The sequence below is a fragment of the Ipomoea triloba genome, chromosome 1 (genome assembly GCF_003576645.1).
Source record: "Ipomoea triloba cultivar NCNSP0323 chromosome 1, ASM357664v1".
Classification (NCBI taxonomy): domain Eukaryota; kingdom Viridiplantae; phylum Streptophyta; class Magnoliopsida; order Solanales; family Convolvulaceae; genus Ipomoea; species Ipomoea triloba.
Window position 1 is genome coordinate 37,917,214 of NC_044916.1, and position 21,620 is coordinate 37,938,833.

Sequence of the window (21,620 nt, forward strand, 5' to 3'; positions counted from 1 at the left end):
AGACAGTCAACAAGAAACTGAGGAGGGGTATCAAACCACTCCCCGCAACCTGACATAGAAACGGCCTCACGAGCAAGTAGGTGTGCGGCACGATTCGCAGATCGCTTAGCAAAATAGAAGTCTACACCCTCAATCATAGATGCAACTTCTTTTACATCATCAATAATAAAACCAAAACTAGAAACAAAAGAACTTGAAGTTAATGCATAATAGACAAGTTGAGAATCAGTTTCGATGTCCACATCTCCCATCCCAGTTCCCTTTAGCCAGCTTAACGCTTCTCGAATGCACACAGCCTTGGCCTCTTGGACACTAAAATTGCCATTGAACCGGAGAGACTTAGCTGCTAAAAAGATACCTCCTTCAGCACGTAACAACCACCCTAATCCCATAGCTTTGTTTTGGGAGTCCATAGCAACATCAGTATTTAGTTTTAACCGGCCATTAATTGGGGGCCTCCATCTCTGCAGTAAAGGTTCATTCCCAGTGGACACTACACAAGGCTCCAGCGCTGCAGTCCAGTTCGTCAAGAAAGAGATGGACGACTGAACCATAGCATTGCAGTTGAAAATCTCCCCTTTCCATACTGTTGCATTTCTGCTGTTCCATAGACCCCAACACAACACAACAAATTTACTTTTCATATCTTCATGCAAGGTGGCTATCAAATTTAAAAACCATTCAGAAGTAGTACCTTGAGCATTAACAGAGGAAGAAATTCCCAGATTAGTCCACATACTCACTGCATGCTGGCATTCCATAAACAAATGACAAGTTGTCTCCTCACTCTGACCACACATATGACAAACTAGTGAGCAATGAATGTTCTTTGTACGTAAAACATCACAGGTTGGAAGTATAGACATGGCAAGCTGCCAACAAAAAATCTTCACCTTGGGAGGAACTCTTAGATTCCAAATAATGCGCCATGGCCGATCATCATGCACCTCCCCTAGCAGCATTCGATAACAAGATTTTACAGTGTAAGCACCTTTCGGCTCCTTGTACCAAACCCATGCATCATGTGGTCGTCGTATGCTCACCGGAATGCTTAAGATAATATGAGCATCCCGCTCATTAAAAATATCTTTCACGCAATCCTCATCCCATCCGGTGCCCTGGCTGTCAAAAAGAGAAGAGACAGGCGCTTCAAAAATGGTCTCATGCAGCACTGTGCTTACAAATGGTTCATTGGCAACGGGTAACCAAGGATCTCTGCCAATCTGTGTAGTCCTCCCATCGCCAATACATCGTCTACAGCCCCTTCTCATCACCTCTTGGACTTCCAATAGGCCTCGCCAAATAAACGAAGGATTACTACCAGGTAGCGCATCAAAAAACGTACCACTGGGATAATACCGACTTTTGTATACCCGAGCTACAAGGGAGTCTGGTCGTGTTATTAGGCGCCACGCCTGCTTGCCCAGAAGGGCCAAATTCATCTCTCGGAGCTGCCTAAAACCCAATCCACCTTTTTCCTTAGGATGACACAGCCCACTCCATGCCTTCCACCGTATACCTTTCCCACGACCACAAGACCCGATCCACCAATATTCGTTCAAAAGTACCTCAATCTCTCGGCATAATCCAACAGGAAGTAAAAACACCATCATGGCATAACATGGCATCGCTTGAAGAACATTCTTAAGCAAGACCTCACGCCCAGCTCGAGAGAGAAATTTAGAATTCCAGCTTCTGATACGGTGAACTATTTTTTCTTTTATAAACCTCAAAATGTGTTTTTTATTTCTCCCTACCAACGATGGCAAACCGAGGTATTTTCCCGAAGTCTCCCCCTGACTGACTCCAAGGAGGTTTACAACTTCGCTTCGTACATGGTGTGGCACATTCGAACTAAAACACACAACAGACTTGTCAAAGTTGATCTTCTGACCGGATGCAAGTGAATAGCAATCTAAAACCTCTTTCATTCGTTGGCCCTCTTCCCTGTTTGCCCGCAAGAATAAAAAACAATCATCTGCAAACAGGAGGTGAGAAATTTGTGGGGCCCCACGAGCTACTCGCACTCCATGCAACCAACCTCTGCTTATTCTATTTTCAATTAAAGCACTTAATCCCTCAGCCACCAACAAAAACAAATATGGGGACAATGGATCCCCTTGCCTGAGACCCCGGCCTGGAATGATCGGTCCCAGATGGCTTTGGTCGTGGATGATATGATACTTAACTGAACTCACTGTTTCTACGAGGATATTCACCCATTTCAAACTGAAGCCCATCTTAATGAGTACTGCTCGTAGAAACCGCCACTCGACCCTATCATAGGCTTTACTCATGTCAACTTTGAGCGCCGCCACCCCCTCCTGTCCTTGCGTTTTCCGTTTAAGAAAATGATGCGCCTCATAAGCTAACATGATATTGTCAGTAATTAGCCGGCCTGGCACAAACGCACTTTGAGCTCCTGATATAAGATCATTCAATAACGGCTTCAACCTATTAGCGCACACCTTAGCTGCAATTTTGTACAATACATTGCACAAGGCAATCGGTCTGAGGTCCTTCATTGACTCAGGATTCGGTTTCTTAGGAATTAAAACCACATATGTATCATTAGCCTTAGCCGGCAACCGAGCAGTGTCAAGAAACTGGCGACAAAACAAGGTGACCTCGCTACCAATCACCCCCCAGAAATGTTGAAAAAATCCTGGGCCAAACCCGTCAGGCCCTGGCGATTTGTCTGGGTGCATTTGGAACAAAGCATCATGAACTTCCTCAGTAGTCACTGTCATTAGCAGGCGCTCATTATCAGCAGGTGTAACCATGCCTTTAATACACTCAATAACCTCCTCCATATCCCCATCTTCAGCAGTAAACAATTTACCAAAGTAATCCATAATAATTCCTCCAACCCCAGCAGCATCAGTAACCCATGCTCCTTCCTCATTTTGCAATCTATCAATCTTGTTCATTCTCCTTCTTGTTTTTACCGAGTTGTGAAAGAATTTTGTATTCAAATCACCCCCTCTCCACCAATGTTCTTTGGCTCGTTGTTTCCAGTATATATGTTGTTGTTCAAGCAGAGTAAGGAGCTCTTTTTCCACCCGGTTATACTCATCAACACTGGTCATATCCGTACGTGACAGTAGATACTCTAATCTGCCTTTGCACTTCTCTATGCGACGCTGGAAGTCCTTATTAAAGTTTTTACCCCAACGCCATACATCCTGGCCACATGCCTCAATCCGAGTAAGCACATCCAATCCCATGGTGCGGTGCCAACTGTACTCAACTATTTCTCTGCACACATCCTCCCTCAACCACATATTATCAAAGCAGAANATCCAACTTTTCTTCTACCATCGCTGGTGTGCCTCTAGATTTTCCCCAAGTATATTGGTTGCCCGAGAATGGAAAATCTTGGAGCCCACTATCTGAGACCGCGTCTTGGAAGCCTGTTAGCAACCAATTGGGATGAGGTACTCGACCTCTCTTCTCAGTTTGATGAAGCAGATCATTGTAATCACCCATCACTACCCACGGGAGGTCACTCAATCCAGCCAGAGTACGTAGGAAATTCCATGACTCCCTTCGGCGGTGCCTTTCGGGAAACCCATAAAAACCCGTAAACCGCCACACCGGCTTGCCAATATCAATCACCACAGTAGCGTCAATATGGTTGTGTGAAAAACTAGTTACCTCCACCTCCCAAGAGTCCACCCATAACAGTGCTAATCCGCCCCGGTGTCCCTGAGCCTCCACTACCAGCATGTTTGCAAACCCCAATTGCACACGAACCAACTCCATCTTCTGTTTACTGCAAAAAGTTTCCATTAAAAAAATCATACTCGGCCTCTTAGAGCGGACTAAATCCGCCAACACGCGAACTGCCGTCGGGTTGCCAAGCCCGCGACAATTCCAAGCTAAAATACTCATTGATCTGGGCGGGTTTGCAATGCCAAACCCGCCTTCTCCATGTTTTTTGAACCAACATGCTCATAGTCCATTATGGTAATGGAAGTTCCAGTACCCTCGCCCTCCTCCACGTGTCTACGTTTCTTCTGTTCAACACACACACTATCAGGCTTAGTAATAGGGTTACTCATTGGAACACACACTTGCATTAACTCCTTTCCTTTCCCGGCTTGATTTGCACCATCCGTATCAGTGTTTAAATTCCTAGACATGTCAGAATCGATAGCAATATCACCACTCTTCGCAGGGGCAACCCAGTTGCGTCTGTCAATGTGCGAAGCCGGTGCAACCCATCGCTGGTTAACTAACTGAGTTCCACGTCTCTGACCCGCACGCAGCGAGGGACCGTAGGGTTTCTCTACGTCTGCTCCACTGCCCCGAAACACCTTGTGACAGAATTTCTCACCATGACCCAAAATACCACAGAGGAAGCAGAACGTGGGCAGTCTTTCATAGCGGAACTCTACGATCGACCAAGCTCCATTATCACGTTTTAGTTTCATTTTAGTCTTCAGAGGTTTGCCAACATCAACAGCAACGCGAACTCTAAAGAAAGTATGCATGGAGCCATCGAAGTTGCGTTCATCAGATTTCACGAAAACGCCCAGAAAAGAACCAATAGCCGACACAACTGCATCAGATCGAAAACCAGCCGGTAATCCATGTATCTGAATCCAAAACTCAGCGCACTGCAAATCAGCCTCCTCCGGATCCTCATTAGGGAGAAGTCGACGCATCACAAATAGGTGTTGTTCAAAGCTCCAGGGGCCATCATTCAAAATACGGACAAGATCAGCCTCATGGTAGAAGCGGATTAAGAAACGGTGAGTCTGAAGTTGCTTCATCGTAAAGCCCATCCCTGGTCTCCAGACGCCTGCCATGGTGTCTTGAAAGTATTGGAACTTGACAGGTTTATCTGAAACCAACCTACCAACTGCATAAACCTCTTCATCGTTACCATGTTCTTCAAGGGGGATGTTTGGAAGTTGCATGGAAAGATCTTCATCATCCACATCCGCCAAAGTAAGGTTCCCGCACAATCCAACGATATCGGACGCCGCCATACTGACGACGGAGAAGAAACGAAACGGACAAAACCCTAGGGCTGCGGAGTTACGCAAGAAGGAAACTCGCGAAAGAAGCGAGAGAGAATTTCATTGCATTCACTTTTTTTAATAACAAAAAAAAAATTAATAAGTATCTTGTAGTCTAATGACATCATTATTAAATATATTGCATTTACTTTTTTCAATAACANGCGTCTTGGAAGCCTGTTAGCAACCAATTGGGATGAGGTACTCGACCTCTCTTCTCAGTTTGATGAAGCAGATCATTGTAATCACCCATCACTACCCACGGGAGGTCACTCAATCCAGCCAGAGTACGTAGGAAATTCCATGACTCCCTTCGGCGGTGCCTTTCGGGAAACCCATAAAAACCCGTAAACCGCCACACCGGCTTGCCAATATCAATCACCACAGTAGCGTCAATATGGTTGTGTGAAAAACTAGTTACCTCCACCTCCCAAGAGTCCACCCATAACAGTGCTAATCCGCCCCGGTGTCCCTGAGCCTCCACTACCAGCATGTTTGCAAACCCCAATTGCACACGAACCAACTCCATCTTCTGTTTACTGCAAAAAGTTTCCATTAAAAAAATCATACTCGGCCTCTTAGAGCGGACTAAATCCGCCAACACGCGAACTGCCGTCGGGTTGCCAAGCCCGCGACAATTCCAAGCTAAAATACTCATTGATCTGGGCGGGTTTGCAATGCCAAACCCGCCTTCTCCATGTTTTTTGAACCAACATGCTCATAGTCCATTATGGTAATGGAAGTTCCAGTACCCTCGCCCTCCTCCACGTGTCTACGTTTCTTCTGTTCAACACACACACTATCAGGCTTAGTAATAGGGTTACTCATTGGAACACACACTTGCATTAACTCCTTTCCTTTCCCGGCTTGATTTGCACCATCCGTATCAGTGTTTAAATTCCTAGACATGTCAGAATCGATAGCAATATCACCACTCTTCGCAGGGGCAACCCAGTTGCGTCTGTCAATGTGCGAAGCCGGTGCAACCCATCGCTGGTTAACTAACTGAGTTCCACGTCTCTGACCCGCACGCAGCGAGGGACCGTAGGGTTTCTCTACGTCTGCTCCACTGCCCCGAAACACCTTGTGACAGAATTTCTCACCATGACCCAAAATACCACAGAGGAAGCAGAACGTGGGCAGTCTTTCATAGCGGAACTCTACGATCGACCAAGCTCCATTATCACGTTTTAGTTTCATTTTAGTCTTCAGAGGTTTGCCAACATCAACAGCAACGCGAACTCTAAAGAAAGTATGCATGGAGCCATCGAAGTTGCGTTCATCAGATTTCACGAAAACGCCCAGAAAAGAACCAATAGCCGACACAACTGCATCAGATCGAAAACCAGCCGGTAATCCATGTATCTGAATCCAAAACTCAGCGCACTGCAAATCAGCCTCCTCCGGATCCTCATTAGGGAGAAGTCGACGCATCACAAATAGGTGTTGTTCAAAGCTCCAGGGGCCATCATTCAAAATACGGACAAGATCAGCCTCATGGTAGAAGCGGATTAAGAAACGGTGAGTCTGAAGTTGCTTCATCGTAAAGCCCATCCCTGGTCTCCAGACGCCTGCCATGGTGTCTTGAAAGTATTGGAACTTGACAGGTTTATCTGAAACCAACCTACCAACTGCATAAACCTCTTCATCGTTACCATGTTCTTCAAGGGGGATGTTTGGAAGTTGCATGGAAAGATCTTCATCATCCACATCCGCCAAAGTAAGGTTCCCGCACAATCCAACGATATCGGACGCCGCCATACTGACGACGGAGAAGAAACGAAACGGACAAAACCCTAGGGCTGCGGAGTTACGCAAGAAGGAAACTCGCGAAAGAAGCGAGAGAGAATTTCATTGCATTCACTTTTTTTAATAACAAAAAAAAAATTAATAAGTATCTTGTAGTCTAATGACATCATTATTAAATATATTGCATTTACTTTTTTCAATAACAAAAAAAAATAATAAGTATATTGTAATCTAATGACATCATTATTAAATATGTTAATTAAATTGTAGTAAAAAAAAAATTTGATATGCACACTTTTTGCAATCATGTATTTAAGATACGTCTGTCATTCTAAATTACGAAGTAAATATTCCCCACTTTGGAGACAATATGTGGGTGGTGCTGGTGGCAAATTATACCGTGCACCACGGTGCACACAGCAATGTGCACCACGTACGTAAACGACGTCGTTTTGAGCATTGTAAACTAACCGTTCCTTTTTTTAGAAATCACGTTTCCCGTTTCGGCTAGTCTGTGTATTTATGTTAATATTCTGTGTATTATAAGTAATCGTTATGTGTATTCCAAGCAATCATTTTGTGTATTCTAGGCAACCGTTTTGTATATTCATGTTAGTAACACATGTTGTGATGTGTTTGTACATTCGAAATGTTTAGGAGGATGAGTTCCGTGTATTTTGTGTCAATATTCTGTGTATTCATGCTATTAACACAGGTTGTGATGTGTTTGTGCATTCGAATGTTAGGAGGATGAGTTTTGTGTATTTTGTGTCAATATTATGTGTATTCTGGGCAAACATTTTGTGTATTCGACAAACATTCTGTGTATTATAGATAATGATTATGTGTATTATAGATAATGAATTTCATAGAGTCATTCGCGTCCGCGTCCACTAACATCAAAACGACGTCGTTTTGGACCAAGGTGCACATTGCTATGTGCACCGTGGTGCACAATATAAGGATTGGGTACTGGTGGCATATATATCCATATTGGTCCTAAGGTGAAAGGTCCCAATTTGTTTTAGTTTGATGCCAATAAGTGGGCTTTAATATAGGGCCTCTGATCCCTCACTCCATCAGTACAAACTTATCATCAGCCCATCCAATGGGCAGCTGATTGGGCATGTATGGGGTGTCATCGTTATAGCATCTTCATCCTGCATGGATTGCGGCATTTCTGTACCTACTTAAGTTGGGCCTTTGCTGTGCAGACTCAGATCACCCTATATAGTAGTATATATTTTGCTAATGAAGTGCGGATGGATCGGAAGAAATTTGTTTTTTAGAGGTCGAGAGGCTTATATTAAAGGCCGGTCGGTCATGAAAGTAATAATTTGGATAAAAGTTACAAAGGAATTGAAGAAAAAGAGATGAGAGTTAAATATATATAATTGAAAGCACAAAATAACGCACGTTAGATGTTACAGAAAGGTGAAAAATGGCCCCTCCTAGTGCCGGCAACATGCACCACACTACTCACTCATATTTGGGATGTGATCGAGGTGAGTGAGGCAAGCTAGCTAGGCAAATCATGACACTCCCCACAGGTCAAAGATTTGGTATTCCCATTCCCATCCCCATTATATATATTGTTCACAATTACTTGTGATAAATACGGAGTATATTATTATTATTATCCATTTTTACAATCTCAGATAAAATGCATTATTTTTAAAAATAGCAACCCAAAAAAATCAGTGAGTAAATTTCAAAAATATTTGTTTGACTATAATGCAATATTTTTCAAAATAATGAGATATGAGTTGTGTTTTGTTTGTTTTTTTCTTATTGAAGGAAAAACATAAAGATTTGGATGCATATGGGCAGTTGTGGACATCATCATTTTGTGCTAGAAATCATGACTTCCAATCACACCAATATTCACAACCTACACCAAATTCTAATTAGAGTCCGCAAGCACATGATCGAATATATATTATAGATACTAATCTCGCCTTAATCATCTCATATTTTTAACGTATTTCCGCAAATCTGGTCAATCAGGCCGGACCTAGCTACTTCAATTCTACCACCATCTACTCTATAAGAAAATAATATCGGAGCTAATTAAATATATCTAATTTCTTCCATATATATCTCCATAACAATATAATAATTTAATAAATTTTGTATTCATTGATGTATTTGAATTTAATTGTGACAAAATTCACCAAATTGCATTAGTAGTTAACTTATTTCAAATATCTGGGGTTTAACTCTTTCTTTAATGTGATGGCATCTCGTTACTATTTTAAATTTATGGTCATAGGTTCGAATTCCGGTGGTGAGAGCTTAGATTCTTTGAATTGAAAACACACACACACATATATAGGAGAGTTCATGTGCGGCCTGGTCCTTAGGTGTGGCCGTGCGGCTATTTTGCCGCCATTAGATTACAGCATGTTATCAAATCAACGCGCAATATATACGTGGTGAAATACATACCATTCTACGTACTAAAATGTAACAGAAGACAGATAAAACACATCATTCCACACTATAACCAAATGTACCTATTCACTTAAAATTCATTAATATACGCAATAAAACGCATCATTCTACTTATTAAAATGCACCACAATGTGCCTCATGTTAGATTATAAACATGTACTATTTACACATATTAAAAAACATGTGCTAAAATATGCATCATTCTACGCATTCAAATGCACCACAACATATGTTAAAATGCACAATTTAACTTATTGAAAATCCTCATCCCAGATTATAAATATGCACTATTACACTTATTAGAAAATACTAGTAATTGCACGCGTGCGATGCACGGCCAAAAGATGTATAGTTCATATTATAAATAGTGTTAAGGTTTTAGTTGAAGAGAAATTGAATGAAATAATGAGAAACAGTGGGCAAGTTGAATATTATTACACATTATTGAAAACTTCTTTGTAAACAACATTTTTAGTTGTAGTTACAGATTGAGGATTTTCCCCACAAATCAAAATTTTTAATCCCATAGGATTACTGACCCTTGAGATTGCTACATACAATTGGCCATGATTAAAAACGGGCTTTCTCAAAAACAAACCCACATGCGAAAGTGTTTGACCTTGACTTTTATTGATTGTCATGGCATATGATAGCATCAATGGAAACTGTTTTCTTTGGAACTTGAATGGCAATCTAGTGTCAGAAGGTGTTAACGACATCCTAGGAATAAGAACTTTTGTTCCTTTATGTGTTCCAGACATGATTTTCGCCTCCAAAACGTGATCAGCCAACCTTGTAACAATTAACCTAGTACCGTTGCAGAGTCCTAATGAGTGATCAATATTCCTCAAAAGCATAACAGGTGATCCAACTTTAATAGTCAAAGAATGGTTTGGTATTCCAGAACACCGTAAGCCATTGAGGAACTCCGGTGTATGCAAATCTCCTAGCGTATCTCCTGGATCGTCTGCTTTACAGACCGTATCACAACTGAGATATGTTTTGGAGTCTCCCTTGTTCATTTCATTCATATAATCGTTGATGCTATCTACCACATCCAAAGTTGGAGCCAAAATTGCACGGCTAAGTAGGAATTGAGAGTCAGTGCATGCAATTTCATAATTAGGAAAGGTGCTTTCTACAATTGCAGCAATAGGATTATCTACATACTGCAACAATATGTGATTAGGAATAATCAGATCATCTTCTTCATCAGTGCATGCCGAACTTACTCCGTCACCAATATCAGCAATCCACTTTGCAAATTGTTCAGTTTGTTGTCGTTCTTCAGGTGCTTGAATTGTTGTTAGACGTAGATTTTTTGTCAGCCTCAAAACTTTACAGTACCTCCATAAATACGAAGAGTTGATTGTTGCCCCAACTATATCTTGTCTTGTGCCCTTAGGAATAACTGGTAGGATTTGCCTGAAATCTCCACCAAGAACAACTGTTTTCCCCCCAAACGGCATGTCGTAACTGTTTTCATTCTTGAATCTTAACAAATCTCTCATTGTCTTGTCTAAAGCCTCAAAACAGTACTTATGCATCATAGGAGCCTCGTCCCATATAATCAATTTGCAATAAACAATAAGTTCCGCCAAAGGGCTTCCTTGACTAATGTTGCAGGTTGAATCTTCATTAATAGAGATGGGTATAGCAAACCTGGAATGTGCAGTTCTCCCACCCGGCAATAAAAGTGAGGCAATGCCGCTGGATGCAACATTTAGAACTATATCGCCTTTGGCCCTTAAATAAGAAGACAATGCTCTCCATAAAAAGGTCTTTCCTATTCCACCATAACCATATACAAAGAACAAACCCCCAGTGTTGTTGTCAACATTTTGAATGACCTCATTGTATATTGTCATTTGTTTGTCAGTAAGTTGGCTAACCAAAACTTCATTCTCTACCTTCTAAGCATCACGATCGTAACACAACTCCTCCTGTATGAACTTATTTGATGCCAAGTTGTAACATTCTTCATTCGCTAATGGCATATTAGGAAAATCTTTCAAACTTTTTCCCAAGGGGGATAGCAGTCTTTCTATTTCCAATAAAGTAAAAAAAATTTCTTCTTCCTCAGTCAATAACAACTCTGCACAAGCAATGAAATATAAAATATTAAATAACATATCTCTATTTAAAGTTAAAGTATATACAACATTGAAACCAAAGTATCTTAGAGGCAAAGTAATACCTGGCATGTTTAAATTTCTTCGCAAGTGAAATTGAGCGTCCTCAGATAGCAAGTGCCACACAGCATCCCAAACAGCATCAGGTCTTGCAATAGAGTTTGACATTAACAAAGTTACAAACAATCTTCTCAAATGAATTCCTGTTGCCCAATCACTGGCTTCTATAATAGCGTCGACGTATTCTTTGTCGTCATCTATTCACCCTCTGGCATAACATGCATCTTTGAAGGAACCAAACTGCACACCATCTACTTTCATTAAATTTGAAAAACTCATGGGCCTCCGCACCTTATTCAATAGGCATCTAAGATAATATATGTCTCCGGTACCAGGAGGAACATAAAAAACCCTACCAATTGCAAATCCTCTTTTCCTTGGACTCCATTTCCTAATATCTTTCTTCCACACAAATCTAGTAGGCATCTCAGCATAAGTCAATGCTCTTGCTTCTGGGTAGGTTCTATTAGCTTCAAACCATTCCATGAACATACTATGGGCTATAGTTGGCCTATTTACAACATTCTCAACAGGATCATCATCTGCAAATATGACACTTTGTTGCCCAGGAAGGTGGAAGCTCAAACGTTCAACTTGGGGAGCTCTCAATTGAATGTCAAAGCCAAACAATCTCCATGCAGCTTCACACGGAGAAATGTATCTACAGTCGTAGTACATATTGATTTCATCCACCACTTTACTAAACCCAGACATGCACGGGGAATTCATTTGTGCCTTTCCACAAGGTCCGTGCATCATGAACTCTTCTACGGCAGTGTAGTATTCGGTATCCATCTCCTTATTTGGTATCTCAGCCGATATTATGGCGTCCAAATTGCTGGTGATTGTACCTTCCCTTTTCTTTTCAAGAAACAATAAGATATGAGCATGAGGGAGACCTCTCTTCTGAAACTCAATGGTATATATTACTGTCAATAGTAAACACAAAACAACACGTTGGAAAATGAATAATAAAAGTATAACTTCCAAAATGATAAGCAAAATGCTACATACCTCCATTTACAGATCCAAACAACTTATTCTTCCGACAATCAGCAATCAAACCGTCCAACTCCATTTTGAAAACTCTACAAATAATGTCTGGTTGATCTTTAGCTCTACAATTTTTCTCTTTTAGAAATCTTTCTATCTCAGGCCACTTCGGATTGCAAGTGAATGTAATGAATAAGTTAGGGTAACCAATCCATTTGCAAATTGCCATATCATCTTGGTAATTCTGTATCATATACCTAGCACCCCCAACAAAACTTGACGGTAATATGATTCTTCTACCTTGTGCGTTTGGGTCAACTTCCCCTCGAGTCAAAGCGTCGGTCAAACAATTATAAGTTTCACACCTCAAATTTTTTTGATGTGTTCTAACATAAATTAATCTTCCAGCCTCGACCATTGTGTAACTGTCCACCAGAAACTGTTGAAATAACCTCCTTGCGACCAATAAAGTTGATATTTCAGTTAGGCGGGTTTGCATACGGTAAAAAAAATATCTCTTGGACTAATTCTTTGCCGACCACCACTACCGTTACATTTGATAATAGAGAATGGTATGTCTTCCCTATACCCGTCCTCACCATAGGGAAAAGCAACGGGTATTGTAGAGGTAAGCATGAAGGATTTAACTCAAAAATTCTTTGCAATGTGCCAGCCTTAGTTTCTACCATTATGTCACGCTGCCCCATATTTGTATCAAGGTCTCCAACAACTAATGCAGCAACTTCAGAAACTTGAGGTAAGTTGTATGTCCTCGCATCCTTATTTCGCTTTCCAAGCAACTTTATTTTGACCTCCGCACATGGATTCTTCTCAAACTCATCTCTGGCCATACGGAATGACTTGACTAAGACATTATGTTTATCCAAGTCATTTTTTATATCCTTAACTATTTCTGAATCAATATCCTTATTCTCACCATCAGGCCTACATTTTAAGAAAACATAATGTCAAACAAAAGCTAATGAAAGAAATAGTTAATGAAAAAAAAAATTTACGTAGCATAAAATTATTACCTAACAGCATTTACACGATTAGTAATCTCGTTATGAGTGTCATATATGTACAATTGTGCAAAATGCGGTGATTTCCCTTCCATAGGCAATAAACTAACCATCAAGGGAAAGTTTTGTCCATTCATACGAAAAACAGGAGGTGCACCACCTAAGTTAACACTGTTATCAATTCTTCCTCCCATCGATGTGAAGCAAAACATGTTGTTGTACGTCCTTATGTTGTTAAGGAATTGCTTAGATTTGTTAGTAGATCCAAAAAACAAATCAAGGATTCCTTTGGGAGGCATCAACATTGATGGTAAGGTGATCTTACCGTTATTGCAACAAATAGAAAACTTCGGAGTACCTCTCGTTACGCATTTGTTTTGTCTTTCTTCCATCCAAAACATCGCTCCGCAATGTTCACAAGTGTGAATTGCATCACCAAAATCCAAATACTCATCTAAAAAAATTACATGCAATTAATACAAAAAACGGGTGCAATTACGGTAACTTAAGTAATAAGAATTAAATAATACCATGGTTTAGTCGGCTCAATGTTTGGTTAGGTTGAGGTTGAACTTTTTTGTCAAATGATGTAAGCAAATCTCTACACACAACCTCTGCATTTGTGCTAAAAGATCGCGGCAATGATGTTCTTATCTTGTTGGTTGGAATTGTAGCTATTCGCATTGCATTTATTTAGTAGTCAACACAATGTTATAAGAAGTTTTATTGAAATACAATAAAAAAAAAATGTCTTAAAAAAGGTTCTAGAATTTCTTCAAGTAGAATGTAATGTTGTTAAGGAAAATACCTTTTGTTAACGTCTTCAAAGGTTCGCGGTGTAATTGTGTTACACATGAGTTCAATTCTACAAAATGTAATAACAACTTAATTAGACCAGAGTATGACATTTTCAAAAATATAAAGAAAAAAAATGTATTATTGAATGAGATGGAAAACTTTACCATTTAAACTAGGTTCACCTTGAGTTGAAGAATGCTGACAGAATCGGGAAAGCGCCGATCTTGTAATACAGGAATCATTTGGGTCCTCGTTTTCACAACTCATCAAAGGTCTTATAATAGTACCTTCATTTTGTTATGTTATAGACAAAGTTAGGCTAAAATTATCGTATCAAACATTTGTTTATGAGTGTACAGGATTATATAGTTTTATATATATAGAAGGAAAATAAAAATAGAGCGCCATCAATGAAACAAAGTGATTTAGTTTACCGTTTGTTAGGGTACTCATTGGTGTATCATTTCTAGGAGATCCATGTGGCACCAATCTTCTTTGAGACTTACTATATTGACCTTGTTGTGAGAAATGAGTTGTAGAATTACTTAACCCAAGAACTTGAACATTTTCTACAAAAATAAAATAAAATAATGAAACTGTTACAAACTATGTTAATATATGTTCATAACGATATTGTAATTAAACTAAACAAAATGATTATAATACATGTTCGTTATTAAGGTATGCTCAAATTCATTTCTAAAAGAAATAAAAGAATACAAAAGGCACATACTAAGTACAAAAACATCTAATTACCACCAAAACAGATGAACTAACATATGACCCAAATTTAGACCCAAACATTGGGCCAAAAACCCGGCCCAAAGAAAGATCATATATAAACGTTGCCGATAGACTACCGGTCGGCCCTTCGTCTTCCAGACTCGGACTGCGTTCTTCTCTCTCCCGACAGCTCTTCTCTCCCGCGACGGCTCTTCTCTCGTCCGCTGCCATCATACGCACAGTTATGTGCTAAAATTGACCGATCTGTTACACAGATCGGTCGTTTATAGTTTTGCGAGCTTTGATTTTAGGTACAAATTGGTGATGAACAATGGATTTAAGCACATCGGCCCTGATCCTGTAAACAACTAAGTTAACCTACTCTTTTGATGAGTATAATTCTTTGATTTGTACTACTATACCTCCAAATCTTTTGTTGCATGCTTAGCTAAAACGAATAGTATATTTTTCGATGTATGGTTCATATAGATTATGGTTTTCGTATTCTGTTTATCACACCATTAATTTCGAGCATTTTTGAATTCTAAATGTACGTCTGAACTCTCTATTATAGTAGGCAAGCAACATTTTACATCGAAGCTCATCAATTTAATATGTATAAGAAAATCATTATAGTTTATGGATGCTGAGACTAAATTTTCAAATACTTTTGCAGTGAAGAACATTTCAAATATGCATACAGTCAAAGTGTTGAAGAGAATAGCAAAGCAATGTGCAAATCAGCAACAAATAGAACAGTGAGATATGAATTTCTGATTATGGCTCCTAATTGAGAGGTAAGTGTTCGAATATGAATTACCTTTATCTGTAACTGCCTGTTTTCTCTTGTTGCCTATTGTGGTTGAAGTAAAGATTTGCCTCATAATGTTTTTTGCTGGTAAATTGCTGAACTCTGTGCAAAAGATTGAGAGTTTGATGTTGTGTACATGTTATTTCCTAAAAAACTAAGTAAAGTAATAATGATGGTTCATACTTATATCATTTATTAGAGCACAACCAATGACATGATGTTATTTATAAAAAAACTGAATAAAGTAATGATTAGTGTAATATATCATTTATTACTTTCTATCAAATGACTTTTCATTTTCCATTGAAATGTAAAATGTGTGCTGCTTATAGGGAATTGCAGACATATGTATGCCAAATGCAGAAATCTGTTTACTGTATATGTATATGTATTGATTTTACTAACATTTTTTTTTTGAGATTTTTGGCATATGATGATATTACAGTTCTGATGCATTGGGATGAATATGAACTGTTTGGCTATTATTTAGTAGTTGTAGTAAATGTAACATGTACGAAGGAAACTGTGTAATAGTTCTTTAGCATAAAGAGCCATTGACGGCTGGTGTCATCTAAAAACTGTGTTAGACAATTGGCAAATGATGACATCAGCATCCTGATGCCTTGTTTTAGTATTGAAGCTCAGTTGATTTTAGAGTAGATTATAAAACGAAGCTTTTCGTTTGATATTTTGTTTTCTTTTATTTAGTCAGGAAGAGCCAACACTTGATTGTAGAGTTTGTATGCTGTAAGTTGGCTCTTTTTTTGAACAACAATTGGTTGTTGTTACTTCCATAACGTGTATAAGGTGTTTAAAATGAAAGATTAAACAGCGTAATAAAGAAGTTATTTCTTTTTTCAGATTTAATGGTATAACTGTATAATACTATTGGAATGAGATTTGCATTCTCATAACTTTTTTTAGTATTGAAATTAAGTTGTTTATAAGGAATATAAAAAAAAATGATGGTGTGATCTTTTGTATTGCTTTTTTTACTCACCAACATGGCTAAATCTGTTTTGAATAGTGGTATTACATTATAACATTTTTTTATATTTTATGTTTTTGATAAAAAAAATGAATCGAAGTTCAACTTATTTATTTTTTTTAAGTAAGCTTAAGAATTCACATTTTTGCAAGTCAAGTACAGCTCAGGTAAGCGAAAAAATATCATGGTTTTATTACATTTGTTTGTGTTAAGTCTTTATTTTCATGTTACAAAAATGTTGGAGTTCAAATGTAACAACTATCATAAGGATGTAATTTTTAATTGTATAGTCTCATCTCCCATTTCAATACTAATCTTTTGAAGTTGCTAGTGCTCATGAAGTCAGTTGTATTGTTTGCATTTCTCAGTGGAAATCAAGTATTACAGTTCATTGAGAGAAAAATCTACCCAAGTTTTATTTATTTTTTTCATTTTGTTTGGTTTTTTTTTTAAGTACAAAACTCTTATAAAAATGTGAAAGAACTACAATTTTGTTAGTTCAGTTCATTGAGACAAATCAGTATACGAATTTGAAAGTGTCACAGTAAATAAAGTTTAATTTTTCATTGAGAGAAAAATCATCCCAACTATATGAAGAGAATTGTATTTTGGTTTTTTATTAAAGTAAGTATAAAACAGAGTTAGAAATATGTAAATACTAAACTGTTCTAATTTTTTTTTTTTACTTTTGTTACTTGCATAATGTGTATAAATTGTTTTAAATGATGGCTTAAACAATAAGAAATAAAGAGGAGAATTCATTTATTGTATGGAAATTACACAAAAAGAGTATACAATGTGCTAGCAAAATGAAAATGTAGATTGGAAAAGTAAATTGAATGTTTTAAGAATTCGCTAGGTCTTCAAATGGTTGTAACACACTTCTATATGATTCGTTTGCTTGTATCCATAGCTCTTGTCTTGTAATAGTGGTCATATACAATTGCTTGGGTGAACTGTTCTCCACATATGGCCTGGTTTGCTTCAATATGTACCTCTTGCCTTGTATTCATTCCTGTTTTATGCACATATATAGGGTGGACAATAATAGATGATAGTATAGTAAGAAAAACATGCACAGAAACAGTTAAGAACAACAAAAACATAGAACATAGTAATAGAAATGTCAGGAACTGTTGCGAAAAATTAAACATGCAAACAACTGATAACACTCAAACAGTGTTGCCAAGTAGAAAAGTCTAACAGAATGGGCAATAAATAAATAAAGTGTCTTGGAAACATCAGTTGCACATTTAAATCTTTTCAGTCTTCACAGTCACCATCCTCGACTTCTTCAGTTTGGTTGATGTAGAAAATTGGTCCATTAGACACCTCTTGATAGTGTCTGAATTGTCAGAGTCTGTCTCCTTTCCCTTCTCTTGAGTGGCATTCACCGGGCTGTTTACTTCATCACCTTTCGATCCTTCCTGAGACTGAGTTTTCATAGGAAAAGAGTTAGTGTACAGTATGACAATAAGTATATGAATATTAGCTTATTAGCCACTTGTTTGAATATCGTACCTCATCAGAGTCAAAACTATCATCATCATCTTCTTCAATCATTCTTGAAATGAGATCCTTCTCTTGGGTATCATTGAGCCTAGAACAATATTCATCAACTAAAGCCTGATCCCTTATAACTCTCATCACATTATATGCTGAAGTAGGTCCATGCATTTGGTCTCTTTTTAGTGACACCTTGAAGATCATTGACATTCCTATTAGTGATTCCAATTCTGGTGGAATGTCAATGTCCACCTAAAAATAAAAGTAAAAATTAGAACAGAATGAAAATGTAGAATACATTCTTTGTGTATATTTAAATGGAGGTTGTAAATAGTAAATTACCTTTAGATACTTTTCAAACAATAAGCTTGCTGGGACCCCAACCAAATCTACACACTCTCTATCCCAAAGTAAAAAGGGAGCATCATCTCTTTTATCCACCACTCTCACAACCACTTTATATCGAACACATCCTTCTTCCCACTTCTTGTTGCACTTGCCACAAATTAGGAGACCTTTATCTCTCACGCTTAACTTCTTATTGTAACCTTGTGACATGCATGATGTGTAATACCAATCACCTTTACGGGAACCCTGAATACCAACAATCTGAGCAGGGACATAGTACTCACCATCCTGAAAAAATAGGGTTTTAGGGGTCACAGTATATGAGAAATTATAGAGTTGTTGATGGTGCAATTACCTCCTCTTTCATCAGCAAATCAGACAAAGTGGTGATAGTTATAGAACCACTTTGGAGATCACCTAAGCCAGTTGAGTCAGATAGAACAGTTGTAGTAGTAATACTACGATGTGGACTATTCTCAGCAGCCAGTCTAAAAAAATGTTGCATTAGAGAGTGATATAGAGATAAACATATAGTGTTATGAAACATAACAGGTATTAGTACATACTTGGACCTAAATTCAGCAAACTCAGCAAAACTGTGATTAATCCACAGTTTTGTGGCATCATAGGAGCTAGTAATCCTGACTTCACCTAAAAAAAACATAATATATTTCAAACAGATCGTAAAGTGCGTAAGAAAAAGCAACAGAAACTTACCATTTACAATCTTAGCCCTACAGAGTTGAATGGCAACAATGATAGGTTGTTTCACATCTATGTTGTAGAATTGATGAATAGGAGCAACATGCTCGTCCCATACCGTGCATTTCAAATGCATGTCCCTAATCAAAAAACTCAATTATAGTCAAACTGTGGTGATAGTGTGGAAAAAAAAAAATTAAACTCACTGTGTATCAGCAATCACGAAGTCGATTAGAGTGACTGCTTTTCCATCAATTAGCTTCTGCACTGGAGAATAAATTTCTACCACTCGACCTATGACATCTGTTAGGAAAAAATGATCTAATTGTAGGTTCAGGGCATTACAGAATATATTAAAAAAAAAAGACAATAACATAATTACCAAATAGCTCAGTTTCATTGACTTCAACAGGATTCCTCAATGATTCAAACGACTTAATGCGAAGCATATGGGTAGGAAATTGTCTGCTTTTACTCTCTTTTACTACTGTTTTGTAGTTGAACTTGATAAGATACTTGTGTGTAGTTGTTTTATATTTGTAGTAGTTAGTCACCACCAGAAAGTTCTTTATAGAGTAGACCTTCCCCTCTTCAAATACTTTGGAATATTTTTCAACCTCTTCCTTTGAAATGTTGGCATGGATGTAAGTTCCCTACAACATTTGTAAACAATAACAAAGCAAGTGCAGATTAAAGAGAGGGAAAAAAAATAACAAAGCAAGTGCAGATTAAGGAGAGGGGAAAAAGAAGAGTAAGCATTCACCTTATCATCGTGAAACAGACACTCTTTACTTCTCATCAGATTTCCTCCTCTTTTTTCTGGTACTTCGTAGGTCTTTACTAATCTGAGCCTCATTGCTCTTCTCGTGTGCAGAGGACTAAGTTCGTGGGCAGAGACATATTGAGAAGGCATGATTTTAGTTCAATATTCAACTGCGGAGGTATAGTATGTGGTTGACAATGGTTCATGTTTCGGCTTCTTTATATACAGGTACAATATGATATGAAGTGTTATAGAGAAACGAAAAGACAAGCTTTGGAAGCATGAACCATCATCATTATCTTATTTAATATACACATCCTTTTAGAACGAATGTATTCATATGTAATAATCAGTTTGAAATATTTGTATTATGATCCAGCGATTCGTATTCCAACATTTAATGAGACATTGTGGGAGTGTTCTGATAGTTACTCGAAACTTGAGATGCAATTCATTGAGCCGACTAATACATACATCGTTAAAAAAAAAAAAAAAAGAATGTAAATACAAACCTACTGATGTACACGTATTTAATGTATATTAAATAATTTCAGCGAAAACATGATGACAGCTAAACGACGCCGTATCCATTGGGCGGGAAAACTACAACAGGACATTGTTGCTTTATTATAGAGTAGATGTGTTAAAATACACACCATTTTACAACACAGTTACACATCATTCTACGTATGAAATGCATCAGATAATGGATTAAAACACAACATTCCATAACACAGTTAATGTACCAACATATGTAAAAAAACACACAACATTTATTAAAATGCACCACACCATGTACTAAAATGCAACATTTCAATTCACGTAATATAGATAACCACTTAACATACACGAACTGCAATTGTCACCATTAGATTAATTCAATCAGGCAACATAGATACAGCCGCACGACTGCATAGTAGCTCATGGCCGCGTTCATTTGAGCTACTTTCTATATATATAATTATATATAAGGGAAATATAGCGTACAATATAATTGCAACAGGGTAGGCCGGGTAGGGTAGAAAACTAGAAATGAAGGGGGGTGGGATGGGAGTGGTGCAATAGCAATAATAGCGGAGGGAGGAGGATATTTTGTGGAGCATACAAACATAAGAAAGTAGAAGAAGAGTTGAAAAAGCAGTCACGAGGAAACTCCTTTACACAGATCTGCAACACAGTATTTATTCTCTTACTTCCTTGAGTTCCTTCAATTCAATTCTAACCACAACAACGTACTATATATACCTACTTACCTAGTATTATTAATTGCCTCTAATCATAATCAGGTAAGAACCCATCTTAACTTGTGAATTTGTGAATTTTTAAAAAATTATACTGCAATTATCACATGACTGCACTGCTATGACTCCCAAACATACCTTGCGGTGCAATCGTATTACTTTTCTTATTTAATTATTTTCTTTAGTATTTTTTATATACATATTTTTAAATTTTTAATTCTTGTGTTTAATATTTTTTTTCTAGTTTTTAAACATATTAACATATGTAGTTGGTAAAACGATACTTTTTGCCCTTAAATTGTT

The 21,620-nt window shown here is 38.0% G+C and overlaps 4 protein-coding genes across 4 annotated transcripts; all 4 read right to left on the minus strand.

Annotated features, from left to right (window-relative positions):
* Nucleotides 1-3,890: 3,890 nt before the first annotated feature.
* On the minus strand, nucleotides 3,891-4,997 carry LOC116013573. Its single transcript, XM_031253408.1, has one exon. It carries the CDS (start codon nucleotides 4,995-4,997, stop codon nucleotides 3,891-3,893), a length of 1,107 nt encoding a protein of 368 aa, XP_031109268.1.
* Nucleotides 4,998-5,681: 684 nt separating this feature from the next.
* On the minus strand, nucleotides 5,682-6,788 carry LOC116013581. The gene has a single exon (XM_031253420.1). It carries the CDS (start codon nucleotides 6,786-6,788, stop codon nucleotides 5,682-5,684), a length of 1,107 nt encoding a protein of 368 aa, XP_031109280.1.
* Nucleotides 6,789-9,664: 2,876 nt separating this feature from the next.
* Nucleotides 9,665-11,098, minus strand: LOC116013589 (ATP-dependent DNA helicase PIF1-like). Its single transcript, XM_031253433.1, has one exon. The coding sequence runs from the start codon at nucleotides 11,096-11,098 to the stop codon at nucleotides 9,665-9,667; it is 1,434 nt and encodes a 477-aa protein (XP_031109293.1).
* A 6,912-nt stretch (nucleotides 11,099-18,010) lies between these two features.
* LOC116013595 lies at nucleotides 18,011-20,169 on the minus strand. The gene is made up of 9 exons (XM_031253444.1): nucleotides 20,077-20,169; nucleotides 19,696-19,966; nucleotides 19,520-19,616; nucleotides 19,329-19,453; nucleotides 19,178-19,262; nucleotides 18,967-19,099; nucleotides 18,606-18,899; nucleotides 18,279-18,515; nucleotides 18,011-18,190 (listed from the first exon to the last, which is right to left on the minus strand). The coding sequence occupies exons 1-9, from the start codon at nucleotides 20,167-20,169 to the stop codon at nucleotides 18,011-18,013; spliced, it is 1,515 nt and encodes a 504-aa protein (XP_031109304.1).
* Between the last annotated feature and the right edge of the window lie 1,451 nt (nucleotides 20,170-21,620).

Excerpts from the sequence above, each read along its gene's own strand:
- LOC116013595 (XM_031253444.1), bottom strand. The coding sequence starts at position 20,169 with ATGAGGCTCAGATTAGTAAAGACCTACGAAGTACCAGAAAAAAGAGGA. Across the intron at positions 19,454-19,519 it reads TTCGTGATTGCTGATACACA|GGACATGCATTTGAAATGCA; the intron begins GTGAGTTTAATT and ends TTTTTTGATTAG. Across the intron at positions 19,100-19,177 it reads TTTGCTGAATTTAGGTCCAA|ACTGGCTGCTGAGAATAGTC; the intron begins GTATGTACTAAT and ends ACATTTTTTTAG.
- LOC116013581 (XM_031253420.1), bottom strand. The coding sequence starts at position 6,788 with ATGGCGGCGTCCGATATCGTTGGATTGTGCGGGAACCTTACTTTGGCG.
- LOC116013573 (XM_031253408.1), bottom strand. The coding sequence starts at position 4,997 with ATGGCGGCGTCCGATATCGTTGGATTGTGCGGGAACCTTACTTTGGCG.
- LOC116013589 (XM_031253433.1), bottom strand. The coding sequence starts at position 11,098 with ATGACAATATACAATGAGGTCATTCAAAATGTTGACAACAACACTGGG.